The sequence below is a fragment of the Leptosomus discolor genome, chromosome 2 (genome assembly GCF_034619465.1).
Source record: "Leptosomus discolor isolate bLepDis1 chromosome 2, bLepDis1.hap2, whole genome shotgun sequence".
NCBI classification, from domain to species: Eukaryota; Metazoa; Chordata; class Aves; order Leptosomiformes; family Leptosomidae; genus Leptosomus; species Leptosomus discolor.
In genome coordinates this window covers 99,802,007-99,818,402 of record NC_141392.1, presented here as the reverse complement: position 1 = coordinate 99,818,402, position 16,396 = coordinate 99,802,007, and the positions used below count along the sequence as shown (strand labels likewise).

The 16,396-nt window shown below is 38.9% G+C and overlaps 1 protein-coding gene across 8 annotated transcripts in view; it reads right to left on the bottom strand.

Annotated features, from left to right (window-relative positions):
• The window catches only part of DST (dystonin), a 313,666-nt gene that overhangs the window by 77,978 nt on the left and 219,292 nt on the right, over positions 1-16,396 (bottom strand). For all 8 annotated transcript variants that reach the window (XM_086461505.1, XM_086461508.1, XM_086461507.1 and 5 more), the window contains 11 exons: positions 15,965-16,173; positions 15,369-15,686; positions 15,025-15,191; positions 14,287-14,443; positions 13,895-14,021; positions 11,259-11,321; positions 10,032-10,267; positions 8,224-8,353; positions 6,487-6,686; positions 4,555-5,050; positions 2,111-3,585 (listed from right to left, as the gene is read on the bottom strand). In XM_086461505.1, the coding sequence (XP_086317631.1) occupies positions 2,111-3,585; positions 4,555-5,050; positions 6,487-6,686; positions 8,224-8,353; positions 10,032-10,267; positions 11,259-11,321; positions 13,895-14,021; positions 14,287-14,443; positions 15,025-15,191; positions 15,369-15,686; positions 15,965-16,173 (3,578 nt within the window). The remainder of the gene's footprint in view (positions 1-2,110; positions 3,586-4,554; positions 5,051-6,486; positions 6,687-8,223; positions 8,354-10,031; positions 10,268-11,258; positions 11,322-13,894; positions 14,022-14,286; positions 14,444-15,024; positions 15,192-15,368; positions 15,687-15,964; positions 16,174-16,396) is intronic.

Sequence of the window (16,396 nt, the reverse complement as noted above, 5' to 3'; positions counted from 1 at the left end):
TATCTACCGAAGAACAACTCTTTTGCTTTACTCTTGAGGAATACAAGCTGATTGTACTTGACCACAGAAGCTAAAGCCATAAGGAGCCAGACTGCGGTTTTGTGGCCGCAGCCACATTTTCAGGTTGTGTGTGTTTGCGTACGTGCGAATACACCACCAGTGGAGCAGGATTTGTGGGAGCCAGTTTCCCTACAGTTTGCTGCCTCCGGTAAAATTGCTCTCTGGAAAGGTAAAGAGCATGAAGAGGTACATTACCTACTGTAATTTTGCTGTGCCCCAGTAGCACCCACACTGAGCATTAGGAGAGTAATGGTTGATCCTGATCTTCCTGCTATCAGTATCCCTTTGCTACCTACCACTCTCACCTAGGAAAATTTCCCACTCTGGTCTTCCCATTTCCTTTCTTCAAAGGCTACCCACTCTGCTGCTTTATTCCTGTATTTGCTCTTCACTTATTTAAACAACCCCTTCACCTTTTCATTGTTTTTCACCTCCTGTTCAATGGCATTGTGTTTCACTCATAAGCAAAAGCATGGCCTAAAATAGTTGCTTTGAGCAAAACACATTTCTAAGCTTATAAACATTTAATATAAATACTGTCTTGGAGTAGACTTTGAGGTATAAACACGCTACTATCACTGTTTTCCTTCATGCCTCTCCAGGTTTTTTTGGTCTTTTTACCATACAAGCTCTTTGGTTGCAGGGACGCTATCTCCCCACAGGTCTGCACAGACCAGGGAAGGCTCTCACTCCTGAATTGTACAATTGCTGTGTCTCGTCCAATGTCATGATGAAGTACAACACTGAGACAACGCACAGAGAACTGGATTCTTCTACTGTCTGCTCATCACGCTGCTTCCCCCTAAAAGCATCGTTCTTTGAAGCCAACACAAGATAGATAGATATAGTAAGACCTGAAGCTGCACCTCATGTTTGAAAGTGCAGGAAACGCGGTAAAATCAGAGACCACAAACTGGCTACAATTGAAATCCTGTAAGGTCAGCGTAAGCAAGAGCAATTACAGCAGGAGCTTTTTCTATTTTCCAATATCCAAAGTGTTTTACTAACCATATACAAAGAGAAGCCATTTGTTTCTCTTTTAAATTGAGATAGACATGTTAGGACAGACTGGCATACAATTTTAATCCTCCCAGTCTAGTGGAATCTCTTCATAATGTAACTATTTGTTCAAGATTTTTGTCTCTATTTATGCATTCTGAAAGATCATCAAAACTCACAGTAACTTGCATCCAAAATTCCCAGATTAAAGTTTTCAGTTTTAGTTTTCCTTTCTAAGACATCTAGTTTAAACAAGCAAAACGCACCCTCTGTTGGGCCAAGCATGTAATGACTTTTTTCCAAGGTCATCTATCTAACAGCATGGTTTATCAAATCCTGTTATGAAGGCTTGTTTCTATGATTAACTGTGAACTTAATGTACAAGTCATACAAGCATTTGACTCAATATTAGATTGAAATGAAACCGAAGCAACACAGAATATTCAGAGCTACTATATAGCCATTAGGAGATTTATGATCTTTTTCAAACACATATTGCTTACATCTGTAACATTTATAAATCTTTCCAGCAAGCACTGGAAATTAATTTATTGTAACCTAAACCAAGCAAATATCTGTACTTCATTTCAGCACCATAGCACAATTAACACCCACTATCACTGCAATGCATTTTTTTGAGCTGGACAAGTATTGCTAACGGGCATATTAAAAAAGCCCTACACAGAAGCTCCACAGAGCATTTTGGATAAGGATGCTAAAGTAAACTCCCAGTATCAAAAGGGGCTTAACTGATCTCGTCTTACTAGGATGTTTCTCGGTAAGGGTGGGATTCAGTGAGATGAAACTGGCCAACATATCAGAACAGGAAACAGCTGGGATGCAGAGTTACCAATGTCTGCCACGCCACAGCAAAGGAAAGCTTCTCTGGAGCACCAGAAGACATCCAATGTAGAACAGGTAAAAAGTAACTGACTGCTGTGAAACAAGACTCCTCCAAGGTCTGCACTTAACCAATCCTTTTCACAATGATATTTAATGAAATTGTATTGTGGTAAAATACTTCAGAGTAGTGAGAAAGAAATCTTCCTACCTTGAACGTATCCAGCTGTTGATTAATAGTCTCTGTTTCCATTCCAACGGGACCTTGTGACTCTTCATGTTCCTCAGCTCTCCCAAGCAGACTGGAAAATTCTTTTAGCTTACTATAAAACTCCTCAACACGGCTAATAGTACCCTCCACTTGATCTTCCCTTGCTTTTGCTCTGTCTAGTAGCTTGTTGCACTGTTTATTTAAAGCTTCCAAGTCTCTTTTTATACCAACAAGATCAGGAGAAGCTTCGGCTTCTGTGGCTAGCATGATTTTACAGTTTTTATTAGCATTTTCATTATTCATTATAAGATCCTCCAGCTTTTTCAAGAAACGTTGTATGTCCTCCCTCTGTGATTGCAGTACCTCCAAATCTCTCCCCACTGGAGCCATGCTATCAAGTTCATCATCAAACTCTGCAAACTGAGAGAACATCTCTCGGATGCTGTTTTGGAAATGGCCAATTCCCTGAAGTTTTGTCTCTAAGAACGAGCACCGATCTTCAACCTGCTGGTTCACTGCGGTGTATTCTCTCTCCAAAGATTCAGCTTGGAGCAAAAGGTCCGAAACACCTGCTGAATCAGAAGCTTCTACCACCAGGTCTTGGGCAAGCTTTTTTGCTAAATCCACATGAGGCTTTAAAGCCTGCAAGGCCTTCTGCTGGGCCTGCATCATCGTCAGGTGTTTGTTACTGAATGACTGAGGCCCAAGTGAGTCGTGAGCTTCCAGATGTTCTTTGGCACTTTTAAGCTGTTTTTCAGCTTCCCTGGATGATTCCTGAAACTCTTTTAGCCTTTGCGCCATATTTTCCAAGCACTCTCTCTTCTTATGTAATTGCTCTGTGACCACGTTCACTTTCTGATTCAGCACCTTAGTTTCTTCTTGAACAATTTCTTTATCCGTTTCACTTGCACTGAGTAAACTTTCAGCAGTATTATTTAATAACTCCACCATCCCATGGTGTTTGTCCAGGTCCTTCTGCCAGGCCCTCACCTGAACAATAGAATTCTCTATTTCAACAGGGTTTATGCTAACTTTTAATTCACAGAGGTTGCTTTGGCAGTTCTCTATCCATGGCTGCAGATTTTCTACATGCTGCTTGTATTTGAGGGCTTTCTCCAGACAGTCTGTTAATTTATCTTGCCTTTCTTTTACCTGCTTATTCATTTCATCCCAGTTACTTCTGAGGGTGGTGATTTGGGATTGTAATGCTGCTTTATCAGCTCCTTGAGTCTTCTGTAAGATACTTTCTCCTTCTGCAACAATTCTTTCATATGAACTAGTCTGATCGGTCACGGTCTTCTTAAAATCTTTCTGTTCTTCAATTAGTGATTGTAAGGCATCAAGTTTGGCTGATACAGGACGAGCCTGGTTCAGCTCCTCTTTCTTTTTGCCTAGCCAGGCCTGAAAGTCCTTAGACATTTGCTGGAACTGGTGAGAAGTCGCATACGCTGACTGAAGCTGCTGAACATGGTTATCTACAAAAGAGAAGAGAGCACAGAGGTTCATTATCAAAACATGCTAGTGTTCAGTGAAGAAATAATAATTAGTATTGATTCTCTTATGAATGATCATCAATGTATGGAAAGCTGGTCCTTAGTATGTGGTGTTTGACCAGAAGACAACCAAGTCAACCGAGCGTCTTGCAAGGGACAGACTTGAGCCTGTACTACAGCAGAGCAGTGAAGGCATTTGGACATGAATCAAATGAGGCAAGCTTAGCCAGTCTGTGTCTACATGAATCCCATTCAGGAAGACTTCAGGGGTAAAACATACACAGTCATGTTCCATTGGATTATGAAGTAAGCACAGGGAATATTAAGTAATCTAGCCTAGTAGTGTCTAACTCATGGCCTGCAGGCAATATCTGTTCTTAGGGAGATCCTTTGAAGTTCCCGTGGTCCGAGGAAATTAAAAAGCTAGAACTGAAGCTGTTAGAGAGAACAAAGTATGACATTGCTTGCAGTGTATTACTTGTTCGGTTCTGTTGTTCACAGGGGAAGGGGAAGGCTGCTGATTACCAGCCCCCTTCCGTCACAGGCAGTTTTATACAATGACTACTGCGTTTCACCAAGCCATTAACTGGCGCTTGCCTAAAAATTACAGTTTTGGCTTACACTCTGCACCTATGCAGTCAGGTAGCTCAATGAACAGCATCATCTTTTGGTATTCTAATTCAGTGAAGATACACCTGAAGGAAGAAATGAGAAAAGCAGCCCTGCTGTTGTGCTCCAAATTCTCTCCCAAACTTGAGATCCTAAGTATAGTTTTTACCTTTTCAAGGTACGGGGACTCTCCTAAATTCTAATTTATAACTGCTTGGGGGTTGGACTGGATAGAGAGCTAACATTAGGTTCAGCTCCCTCAATACCTCTATAAAGACAAAAGAGACTACGATGCTTTACTTTTATGTCTTAGTTATTATTTTTCTTTCAATAAATACTAACCTGATTTTTGCTCAATATCCTTAAACGACTTTAAGATGCCATCTAACTGTCTCGTAAGTTCTGCTTTCAAATACTCTTCTCCAACCAGTGTTGACAGCTCTTCACAAAGAGCTTGAGCTGCATTTATATTCTTCATTTCCTGTTCTATTTCCTCCTTCATTTCTCTAGCAATTTCCAGTTGTTGTTTCACAGCATCAGGTTGTGTACTCACAGCCAGGCTGCTGCTTAGTTTGCTATCCAAGGCACTTAGCTTATCAGACAGACTTCTGAGTAGACTTTGATACTCTGTGCTTTTCACAATGGCTTGGTCAATTCGGTCACATCTGTTCCTCAGTTGGCCAGTTAGACTGTCCCATTTTTGTGCCACAGCTGCCAGTTGCTCTTTTACAACTCCATGGGAGGGTGGATGTTCACCAGGTCTCTTCAGAATCCCTTCACCAGCCATAGTTAACTGCTCATATTGCGGTTTTCTGGTGTCAAACTCTTTGAGCAGAATCTGGGAAGCAAGAAAATTTTAAAAAGCATTTACCTCACGAAAAAAAAAAAGAAGCAAAGCGCCTTCTGACAAAAGTTAGGTAGAATTTGTTGCAGCTATGCAATCTTATCGAGTAATCAATCTTTGAGTTTAAAAGCCAGTGAAATAATTGCATCTTCTACACATAAACTGTGTTGTTACCAAGCACTTACATCAAAGAACCAGAAAAAATGAGGTTAATTTACACATCATCTAATGGAAATTCAAACAGCAGATACAGATAAACAATGAATTCTGTTAATACTACAGTAATTAAGTAACTATACCAAGTAAAAAAATCATTGTTTAGTTTCAAGCAGTGTCTCCTGTCCTAGACAGTTTCAATATTTGTCTGAAATAGAACTTCGAAGAAGCTGTACTCTGACATAATATTGCAATGTATTATTACAGAACAGAGAATATTCAGATAATTCACAAAATGACTGAATGTGTACTGTAAGACCTTTAAAGTTTATATCATTGGTTCCCAGTATTATAATTTTTTTCAATAGTAAGTCATACTGCTTGCAGAAGGGACAAATATCATGGTTTTACTTTACAGAACATTCCAAACCCTTTCTTTTTAAGTTAAGAGATACATATTAAGTGACACGATAGCCTTATGCCAGCTGTCTAGATTTCTGAAGCACTTACAAACCAATATTAAGTAATTTTCACATAGTATTAGAACATTGTTCATGTTTTAAACACTTCTTTTTAATCAATATTGATATACCAGCTTTAATGATATTTTTTGCAAAATAAAAATGTTATTTCTCATCACAGTTTAAGGTAACTGGCAGCAACAGAAATGTATATTTGAAATTAAAATTTCTAGTTTCTGCAACTTTGTCTGATTTAACTTTTGTTTCTTTTGTCTGTAGTTTGCTGTATTTCTGTAAGTAAACTACTCCACTTTTTCATTATGCTTTTTCTTCTTTCACACTCTTGGCCCCAGATCTATTCACAGTACCTCATTTCACTTGCCTTCATATTTTTATTAGCTACTGGCACAGTCAAGTGAATAAAATCCCAAAAAGCTAGTTCTGCAGCATTGACTGTATATGAAGACTGACCATAAAATGTTACATACACACTCGAATTAATAAAACTTCAAAAGAATATTTTCATTTGACTACAGAGAAACCACATTATTGTCAAAACAAAAAAATGTATCAGAGGATCAGTTATCTCTCCTTTGTGGTTTTTTCCTTTAGCTGTTCTGATCTCTCTTCATTCTTATGATAATTTTTTCTTGTAATTACTGTAGTGAAATATGACTTAGGCTGATATTTGCTGGTAAACAAATTTAATGGCTCATACTAACTGTGCTGTACTCAATCTAGATGCAAAATAGTACTTTGCTAATAGCAAAAAGCAGAAGAAACAAATCAATAATGCATGTTGGTACTACTCACCTGAACCTGCTGCTTTTGTGTATTCAGCATATTAGGATCAATTGATAGCGGTCCCAGCACGCTGACCATTAGCTCCTTTTCTACAAGCCAGTGCTTTAGCTGAGTTTCTGCTGTCTGGAACTGGGTCAGGTAATTTGAAGACTCCTCCAGTTTTTGTTGTCTCTCAGATGTAACTTGATTGAGCTCTTTCCATTTGGAATCTAACAATGGTAATGTTAACATATTGCATGCATGTTCTAGCAGATGGGTTGTCAGACAGCAGACTATATATGAAACATAAACAGAGCTCTCTAATAAGGCTTCTTGCTGATTAACTCCAGATGCCTTATTGCAGTGACTCGGCAAATACATCTTTTAACAGTCAGATCCATATATACTTGGATGAAGGTCTGCAGTTTAGCACAGCCACGTGCAGAATTTTTAGAGCAATGAATATACAACACGTAATAAAATTGGATTAGGATATTACTAAATGAAATACCACCAAATTTAGGCTTCGGTTTCAAACAACATAAGAGCCAAAGGGCTGTAGCCAGTTACAACTCAGGTGCCTGATTTAGATAGACAAATCCTGCTGCTTCTTCAGTAAAGAGAAACAGGTACCTTTCCAAGCATGAGCAGAAGCCTTAATTTAGACTCTGAACAGCCCTCTGAAGGAGCGCACCTCTTTCAAATGTGGAGATTAACTGCTCATTTAGACATCTAACCCAGGTACCTAATGATAGGTAATGAGAATACTATTTCAAAAGTGCTGTGTGAACTTAGGTTCATACCTAGGCCAATCTGTGGTCTCTTCCACTTGTAGCAAGTGGCTTCCAGAGCAGCCATTGAGTCTTATGGTCTTGTAACTTCCTCCTTCCCTCTGTGATACTTGCCAGTGCTTGCTCAGCCAGCTCTGATATTTTGCTAACTCTCCTTGTCCCTGCATTTCATCCATGTTTTTTTCAGTTTATTTTGCCACTTCACTGTATTTGATCACTGCTCATGTCAGCACTACTCAAGTTCTCTTGGAGACCTTACCTGCTACTTAAACTTCAGAGTTTCACTTACAAATTGAACAGATCGGAAAAATTCTCCGCTTTAAAATTACTTTTGGTGTAGCTATAGAAATGCCAATCAGTACGAAACAAGATTGACCTATGATTTATTTAAAGTATGACAAACCTAAGAAGAATTTTTAAAAGCTCATGACCATTATGCACTGCAGTATATCTCAAAATCTATTGTCCTAACATGGTCATTTCCAATTTTGTTGGCAAAATTTATGGAATCATTTTTAGAAAATAGCAAAAAGCCACCAAAACCACAAAATGACAAAAGCCACTAGTGCATGGGAAAAAAGCATGCAGAAGAGCATTACCAACAACTCAAACTGTTCTTTACATGAAAGCAGAATTAACTTAATTTGTTGTATTTTGTAAGAAGAACAACATATGTATCTGAGGCAGTAACTGACCAATCAGGTTTCAGCTGCATGCTGTTTGAAAAAGATACAGCCCTCTCCAACAGGGAGTCAAGCTATAGCCTCTCTCAATTGTAGTGATATAAATTCAAAGCCCATGGACACCAGTGGAATTACTCCAGATCTACACTCCTGTAAAGGGAGTTATTTCCACAGAATTCAAGGGGTAGGAGGGAGCAAAATATTAAAAATCCTAATAATTGCTAATACATTAAAAAACTCACAATAAAATAACTTCCAAATCAGTCTGAGCTATAACAGAGTTACTGAAGTACCTATTTTATCCAAAACTTGTCTCCACTTGGGTGCCTCAGGAGAGTTGGGATTTTTCTCCAACAGCTCTGTCACTTTGTCCTTTAGTTCCTGCACTTTATTCGCACTTTGCTTCAATTCAGTTTCAAAAAGCTGCAAATTCAAGGGATAAATAAATAAATAAGACACTAAAGAAGATCAGTAAAGTGTCAAGTTTGAAGTCCACAATGCTGAGATGCCAAACATGAAGACAAACAATAAATATGTAACATTTGTGTACTACTTTTCTGCTATGAATGTCAAAACACTTTATAATGGTATATGTTGCTAGTCAATTTTTTTTGGGAAGAGATAACCAGACAGATTTAAACTATATTAATTATAACAATTATTGTTTAATTTGAACAAGTGACAAAGAATTTCTGTGATTCTGTGTAATTCAGATAAATAAGATCCAATAGGTCCCATCATATTCACATATACTTGGAATCTGTTCTCGTACAGAAGGCAAACTGGCTAATGCACAGTGCAGCTGACAGCAGAAATAACCCAGCCAGCACCAACAGAGAGGAGCGTGGTGTGGCCTCATGTACCTCAGTGGAAGTCCTGCTATCGCAGATAGACTGCTTCTTGCAGATCGTCTACAACTATAGTTAAAGAGCACCGTAGCTGGAAGTGTAGACCTAGCAGGAGACTGCAATGCCCCAGCAATTCCAATTCATGCTCTTCTTACAGACAGAACTGAACAGTCCTTATATGCCTAGCAAAGAGCTCCTATATGAATATCCTTAAGTAACAAAGCTTGTCCCATGAAGCTGCATTTTAGTTATCCAAAACCCAGTAAAATAAACACGGAACAAACTGTGCTTGATTTAGAACTTTTAGTAAAAGGTTCAACTGCATCCGAGGGATGACTCCTGCCTGAGCACTTGCTCAGTTTTCCAGCTATCTGTGAATACTCTTCTATTACTACACCGACGGTAAGACAGTCATGTTAGGTTTGCACGTTCTCTGTTAAAAAATTAAGGAGCTAGTTTTCTTCCACATTTAGTCTGAGTCTGAATGTTATCCAAGTCTGAGGAAAGTCAGTAGCTGTTCAGGTTAATTTTTAAGGCTGACCTGTCAAATATAAAAGAAGAATCTGTTGAACCAAATTCTGTCCTTGTTTATCCCCAATCACAGGCAAGGAAAGAATTCCCTATCCATTACATTTCCCTTCACAGATGAACGTTTACATGTGTAAATATTGTCCTTCATTGCTAGAGAAGCATACATCCAATGCTGAAACAGGACAGAAGCTTACTGCTGATTCAGTGGTTTTCTCATATCACTTAAAAAGCGGGGAAGAGACTGTTGTGTGGCTATATAACTTAACAAGCATGACATGGCTGCTGAAGAGAAACACTGCCTTGGAACAGACGTAAGCCGCTGCAGCTGCAGAGACCGGGAGGCCTGTGGAGCGTCAGTAAACCAGCAGCTGCAGAAACAGCTTTTGGATAGATACAGCCCTTCAGATCTTACAAATAATCCAGTATAGATCTCTAAACCACTAAGGAGATCAAAACAGTTTATTGCATAATCAATATAGCCTCACCTATTTAAACTGGCCACCAAAATTATTATTTTCAGACCTGTACAGGTCCTCTCTGACACAGTGCTCCTTCTACTCCACTGACACAGTTTGCCAGATTTGCTCTAAGCCTGACTGGCATGTTTACTAGGATCATTTAAATACTCTCTGCAACATTAAGCTAGGCTGAGATATTGGTTTTTCAAATAGAATTTGCCCAATGACTGCAAGAAAGAATATTTTTTTGAAGACAAAAAGTACCTTATGCTGCTCAACTTGGGCTTTAACCGCTTCACTATCAGTTGGAGCAGCTTCCCAATCTGATGCAGTTTTGTCCATTTTTTGCAACCACTGCATCATTGAGGTCGATTCTTCCTGAATATTCTGCATTTTTGAAAGCATACTTTCTAGTTCTGAAATCTTTTCCTTCAATAAAACTCCCAAATCTTCGTAACTGTGATTTACATCAGACATGGCTTGCTGAACAGTTGTCAGTTCTGTAAAAGGAGAGATGCACAAAGATGTTAGAGGTTACAAGCTCTTCAAACAATACTCAGACTTCAAAAACTTCTAAACAGTACTCTAAGCTACAATAGCTCATGGTCCCCCAAATAAGAATTTTCTGAATGCACTACGGTTATTTCCAATTTACTCTAAATGTGGTAACACTACATCTGAATGACCTAAAGTAAATTCCTATTTGCAAGAGCTTCTCATTTCACAGAAATCATTACTTTAATACACACAGGTACACAACTACCTTTTAATCTTTCTACCCATTGTTATTTTAGTATTTTAAGCAACAATTCCATGACAAAAAGTTGAACATACTGGACTACAGTTCAGTTACTTAGATGAGAGCCTAACATTACTGTAATAATATTTTGCTCTCATTCATGTACCATTACGGGTATGTTTCATTACTGAGAGAGCACAAGCAGTCTGTGTACTCAGCAGACTATAGTTTAGAAGAATGGACACTGCAAACTCCAGACGTGGTGCATGGCTATCCATAAGCACACATAACGTGCCTATGTAAGTTCCTTTGTTTCTGTAAAGGGGTTGGTCAAATACAGTGATACAAATGTACGTAAAATGGGTGTCTTTGTATATGTATGTTTACGTATGTGCATGTTGTGAATGCTGGTGGGTGTTAAAAAGTTCGAAACCACATACACACGTATTAGAAATCTTCTCAAAAGCCACGCATTACATTAAAATAGGTACTCCTGTACACATTTCCATTACTACATACTGATTCAGAAAACACAGCCAGATTTGATTCTGCCTTCAAAGAAAATATTGAAGGTAGGTATTTTTACAATTAATTTTAGTATCATGTCCTAGTCAATATAGCTGCCATCGACAACGGTGATGTGAAATTTCAGTCTAGTAGTGACTGCTACAAGCAGATTTATGTACAACATTTTAAAAATACTTCCATATTTAACAGTAATTGGCAAGTCACATCCTGAAATTTTTACTGACCTTTATTTTTCAGGAAATCCTGAGTTCCCGGAGCTCCTCCTTCACCATTTAGTATTGTGCCACCTGTGGATCAAGAGAGACAAAGTCCCATGCTTATCTGGGCCTTTACCCACTAAAAACCCAGTACTGCATTTCCTCTTCAAAACAGCATGACACATAGCTCTCATTATAACATTAAAGAAATATCTGAATGCTAACCTTATAACAGCAAATATTTTATTTAAAATAAAAGTTGTTTTATGTTTTAAGCTGCTCCAGCCTACTAGCACCATAAGTGGTACCACATAGGCACAGCATATGCACAGCGAGTGGGTGTGCACATGGATGCACACACAAGTATGCACATACGCATGATGTATAAGCACTCCTACTGCTCACAAGACTACGCTAAATAACTTACAACAAAGGTCTATGCCCTAGCTGTGAGGCCTGCTCATATCACTAACATCACCTCCTTCCTCTTCCCAAAAGGAACCTGTTCCCTACTGCCTACTGAGAACACGGTTTTACCCAGCCATGTCTGGGTATGGCCGGGAGAGGGCCAGCTGGCAAATGCGGAGACTCTGAGGAGAGCACTAAACATTAAACGGCAAAGAAGCCCAAAGTGGTCATTGCAGACACCACAACCAAAAGCACTGCTTACTCAGGACACCTTTACCCATCAGGGAAGTGGTTGAGTCACCATCTCTGTAAGTATTTAAAAGACATGTAGAAATGGTGCTTAGTGACATGGTTTAGTGGTGGACTTGGCAGTGCTTGGTTAATGGTTGGACTCGATGATCTTAAGGGTCTTTTCCAACCTAAATGATTCTATGATTTAGCAGCACTGTACCTCTCCACAAAAAGCTCTTGATACCAACCAGACCAATCCCTCCCTATCTTGTCATGAGCAAGACTTGAGCACATGCTCCATGACAGGGATTGCAATGTGAAGTCCTTACTGTTATCCCTGAAGTCCTGACTGTCACTCAGATGTAGCAACTCATGCAAGCAGCCATACCAATTAAACATAATTTCAAAGCCTCTGGAACCAAGGCTACATGAGCTTTGTAAAACGGCATCAGACCACAGAGCTGGGGCACGTGGTCAAGCCAGAGAACTGCAAGGAGAATCACTTCCTGCTCTCCTTCACATATGTATTCCCAGATGAGCAATTAACAGAGAAAGATTAATGGTTGCCTTGGAAAAGGCCATGTATCCACCCCACAGTACCAGCTGGACAGTGAGCACCACATTAGTGGCAGCTGGAGGATGGCAAGAGAAAACAAACCAGATAAGAGAAGTCACAAGCCCTAGCCAGAGCCTTGTAAATCTTCATGCTCTATTAGCTGGACTCTGGTATTTACAACTGTGATTAAGTGATACACAGTACAGCTCTTGTCTAGGAGGGCTAAAACTCTAGTCTGGAGGATTACAGCTGCTCTTATATGCTAGTTATTTAATTATTTTTCTACCTGAATGCATAGGAGTAGGGAAAGGGGCAGAGGAAGGAGCCCAAATATCTCATGTAAGGTTCCAAAATGTTCTTTGAAAGATTTTTATTTAAAATTCCAACAAGAATGAAACCAGAGGCAGCTACTACAAAGAGGTGTGAGAAAGAAAGTGCCAAATAGGCATACTCTGTCAGTCCCCACCCTCTCAATCCTTTGCAGATGACCAATGAAGGCCAACACACTTGAATTTATTCCCAGACCTAGTCAGTTCAAGAACTGACTGAAAATGTGCTCATGGCCATTAAAACACTCTATGCACCACATGCCTTGAACTATGGCTTGAATGATACTTACTAGTTTCTGTAAAACAAATCAGCATTTCAACACTAGGGTACAGAAAATCATGGAAATGGATTTGCTGTCTTTAAAAATCAGATTACCAGTAAAAAGGATTTAGCTGAAGCTCCAGACTGGAAACACATTTTGGCCCAGGAAAGTCATGCTGGGATATGGAGTTGATTCCCTTCCACACTGTTGTTTCAACTAAAATATTGTCTAGCATTAATTATGCTATCATATTGGGATGAGTAGGTTGGCCTAGGCTTACTTTTTAGATAAACCATGTCCTCATTACCCTTCTAACAAAAACTCCATGACTCTGCAAACCTTTATGGGTTTGCTTGGCGTCACACAGAATATAGCCTTGTGGCCATTAAAGAGGTATCCCTGTGGCAGGAAAGGTGTGCAGGTACGTCAGTGTTTGCAAAAGCAGGGTTTGTATTTGTCCTACTTGCAGACTTGGTGGACCTGTGAAGTACTGAACACTGATCAGAGTAAGTTAGTTTCTCATTATCAGAAGCTTTCTGGGGTGAGGCGAAGGCAACTGTGATACCATTCATTTTGTTCGTTATTCAGTACATAGCTGTACTGAAGTAACAGCTTTAGGACCTGTTAATCATTTACATCAAAGCAATTTTATGCTATTTTGGCACTCCAATCAAAATGTGTACTGAATTACTACAGCAGTTAGACAGTTGAAATGAGAGTCACAGCAAACAATGGTCAGAACAGACATGGCTAACTAACTTCTCACAAGCCATAATATTCAGAAAGCTAACCCAAGCGTGAAATATTTTAATTTTGGTTTTAAAGGTTTTAAAAATTCCTGAAATGTTAGGCTTACCTGATGATACAAATGCATACCTGATTTTGCAGCTGCTCTCAGTTTGGCAGGAGAAGTCACAGCGGTAATTAGGTTACACAGCAACGTTCCTCTGCTATTCATTTTCTGCAGTTCAGGTGCTTTCAATGTCCATTCATCTTTCAAATTCTGGTTAATAAAGACAGTAATTTGTTCATTACAAAACTGGTTTCAGACCTAAAAGATTCAGTGTAGAGAAAGGAACAACCTTGCTACTTGGGAATCCCCTGCAGTATATCCAAACATGCAAAGGAAATGGGAATGTAAGTGCAGACTGCAAGCTCCCTAGACCAAATTACTGTGACTGCTTACACCGTAAGTCTGTACTGCTGTGTTACTAATAACTGCCCTATTTCCCCCAGCCATATTTCACTTCTCCTTTACAATGTCTTACCAATGTATCTTCCAAAGGTTTCTTTAACTCCTCTGTATTCAGAGATGGTTGCGCTGCTGGAATTCGTTCTGTTGTCTCTTTTATCCATTTCTTTAATGATTCTACAAGAAGCTCAAAAGTATCCATTTGTTTCTGACAAGATGATACATCCTCTTCTCTAGACAATTAAAGACAATTAAAGGAATGTCAGTATTCCTTCTGATAATAAACCAACAGATACTATCAATATGACACTGCTGTTTCTAAATTCAAAGAAACACAAAAGCTCATTTTTATGGATATGAGCAGAATGAGAAAAATCTAGTCTTGCTGTACATGTGACTTATATGGAAGCTCTAATAAGCTCTTATATGGAAGCTCTAATTTCTCCAGTTTTCCTTCGCAGCCCGATTCCAAGCAGTACTCTTGAGCAATCTGCACAAACAGCAATTTGTATTCTATCAGAGAAGAGGAAAAGTATGGTTTTCTTAGAACCAACAGGACTCCTGTGACTGTCACAAAATTTGAAAAGTTACTTGTCTTTACAGACCACATTAGAGCTCTTGAACCAGACTAACTACAGAGGCATTTCCAAAGAGAATCTCTTTTTTTTTTTTTTTTTTTTTTTTAAATAAAAACCATCTTTACTCCCTGGTTAACTGCAGTCTCTTGAGATTGCATGCAAGAGGATAGCAGTCATCACAACGTTCAACACTGCATTATTAGCCAAAGCAGAATCACTTTAATTATTCAACTTACTTTTCCTTTACAGTTTCCTCTACCTCTCTGAATTTCTTTGACAATGCATTTACTTTTTCTAATACCAAAGCTTTATCTCCAGGAAGAGCATGGAATGAAAGTTCTTCAAGAAGCTGCTGCAAAACTTCCAGGTCCTTCTTATGCTGTGCCAATTCTACACTAGCTTCCTGCAAAAGAGGATTACGTTCTTCATACTTGACTTTACAATCACTTGTTCAAAATTAAATTCTTGATTTTAGCTAACCAACCAAAGTTGGGAAACAAGCATGCCTTATTTAATGTTCAATCATTTAGATAAATTAGACTAGAAATGCACAATATATACAAACGGAATGGTACAGCACCTGCATATACTGAGACACTTCACTAACATCCTTTCTTGGTGCTTCTGTCTCACTGAGTGTCTGGTTTTTCTCATCTAGAAATGACTGAAGTTTTTCTGTGAGACCTTCAAATAACTCCACTTTAGTCTTCAACTCCTCCATTTTCGTAAGCTTTTCTTTATGCTTCTTACTTGCTTCAGAAAACCGTCCTGCAAGTTCACTCATTTTAGCTTGCAGTGTGGATGCAGTGGATGGATCTGCTGTTTCCATGAACTTCTTCACTTTTTCATTCATAGTGTTTATACTGCTTTGGCGACCCGCAATGTCTTGTTCCAGCATCTGAAACAAGCAAGAACTACTTTGTACCGCTTATAACTAAATTTTAAGCAGTGAAACTGGCCCACCATATGAAGCAACAAATCAGTACAGCTAGACCATCAGTACAGATCTACCTATTTCAGCTACAAAAATCCTTATGTGAAGTCGCACTTCACGCAACAGCCCTCTTTATTATTAAGTATTCTGAATCCATTAAAGGTGCCAAAGTAAGATTTTAATTCATTCTTGAAATCTGAATTATCAAACAAATGTTTCTTCTTTCAGAAAATGCTACTTACAATGCTTTTACTAATAATATCCTGAATAGCAGCAGAATTCAAAGGCACTTGGTCGTGTTCTTCAAGGCTTTTTTCAACTCCTTCCATCCAATCCAGCATTTCATCCAAACCATCCTGCACGCTTAGGGATCGTGTCAGAGTTATTTGGAGCTTCTCATTCCTTTCATTCACAGACTTGGATAAATTGTCATACCTCTCCACAATATCATCTGGTAAAGAGAAAATATATTTAGATTTTTTCCTTTAGCCAAACTAGGCTATTAACTCATTTTACCAGTTCTCACCAGGTGTGAGTCAAAAATTGCCTACATCAGAACAAAGCAAAAACATCAGCTTTATTCAGTAAAAACACAAAAGCAAAGATCAAAATCTTCAGAGCCAAGAAGCCCATAGGATAAGGGAAATGAGGGAGCAGCTTACAGCTGTACTCCC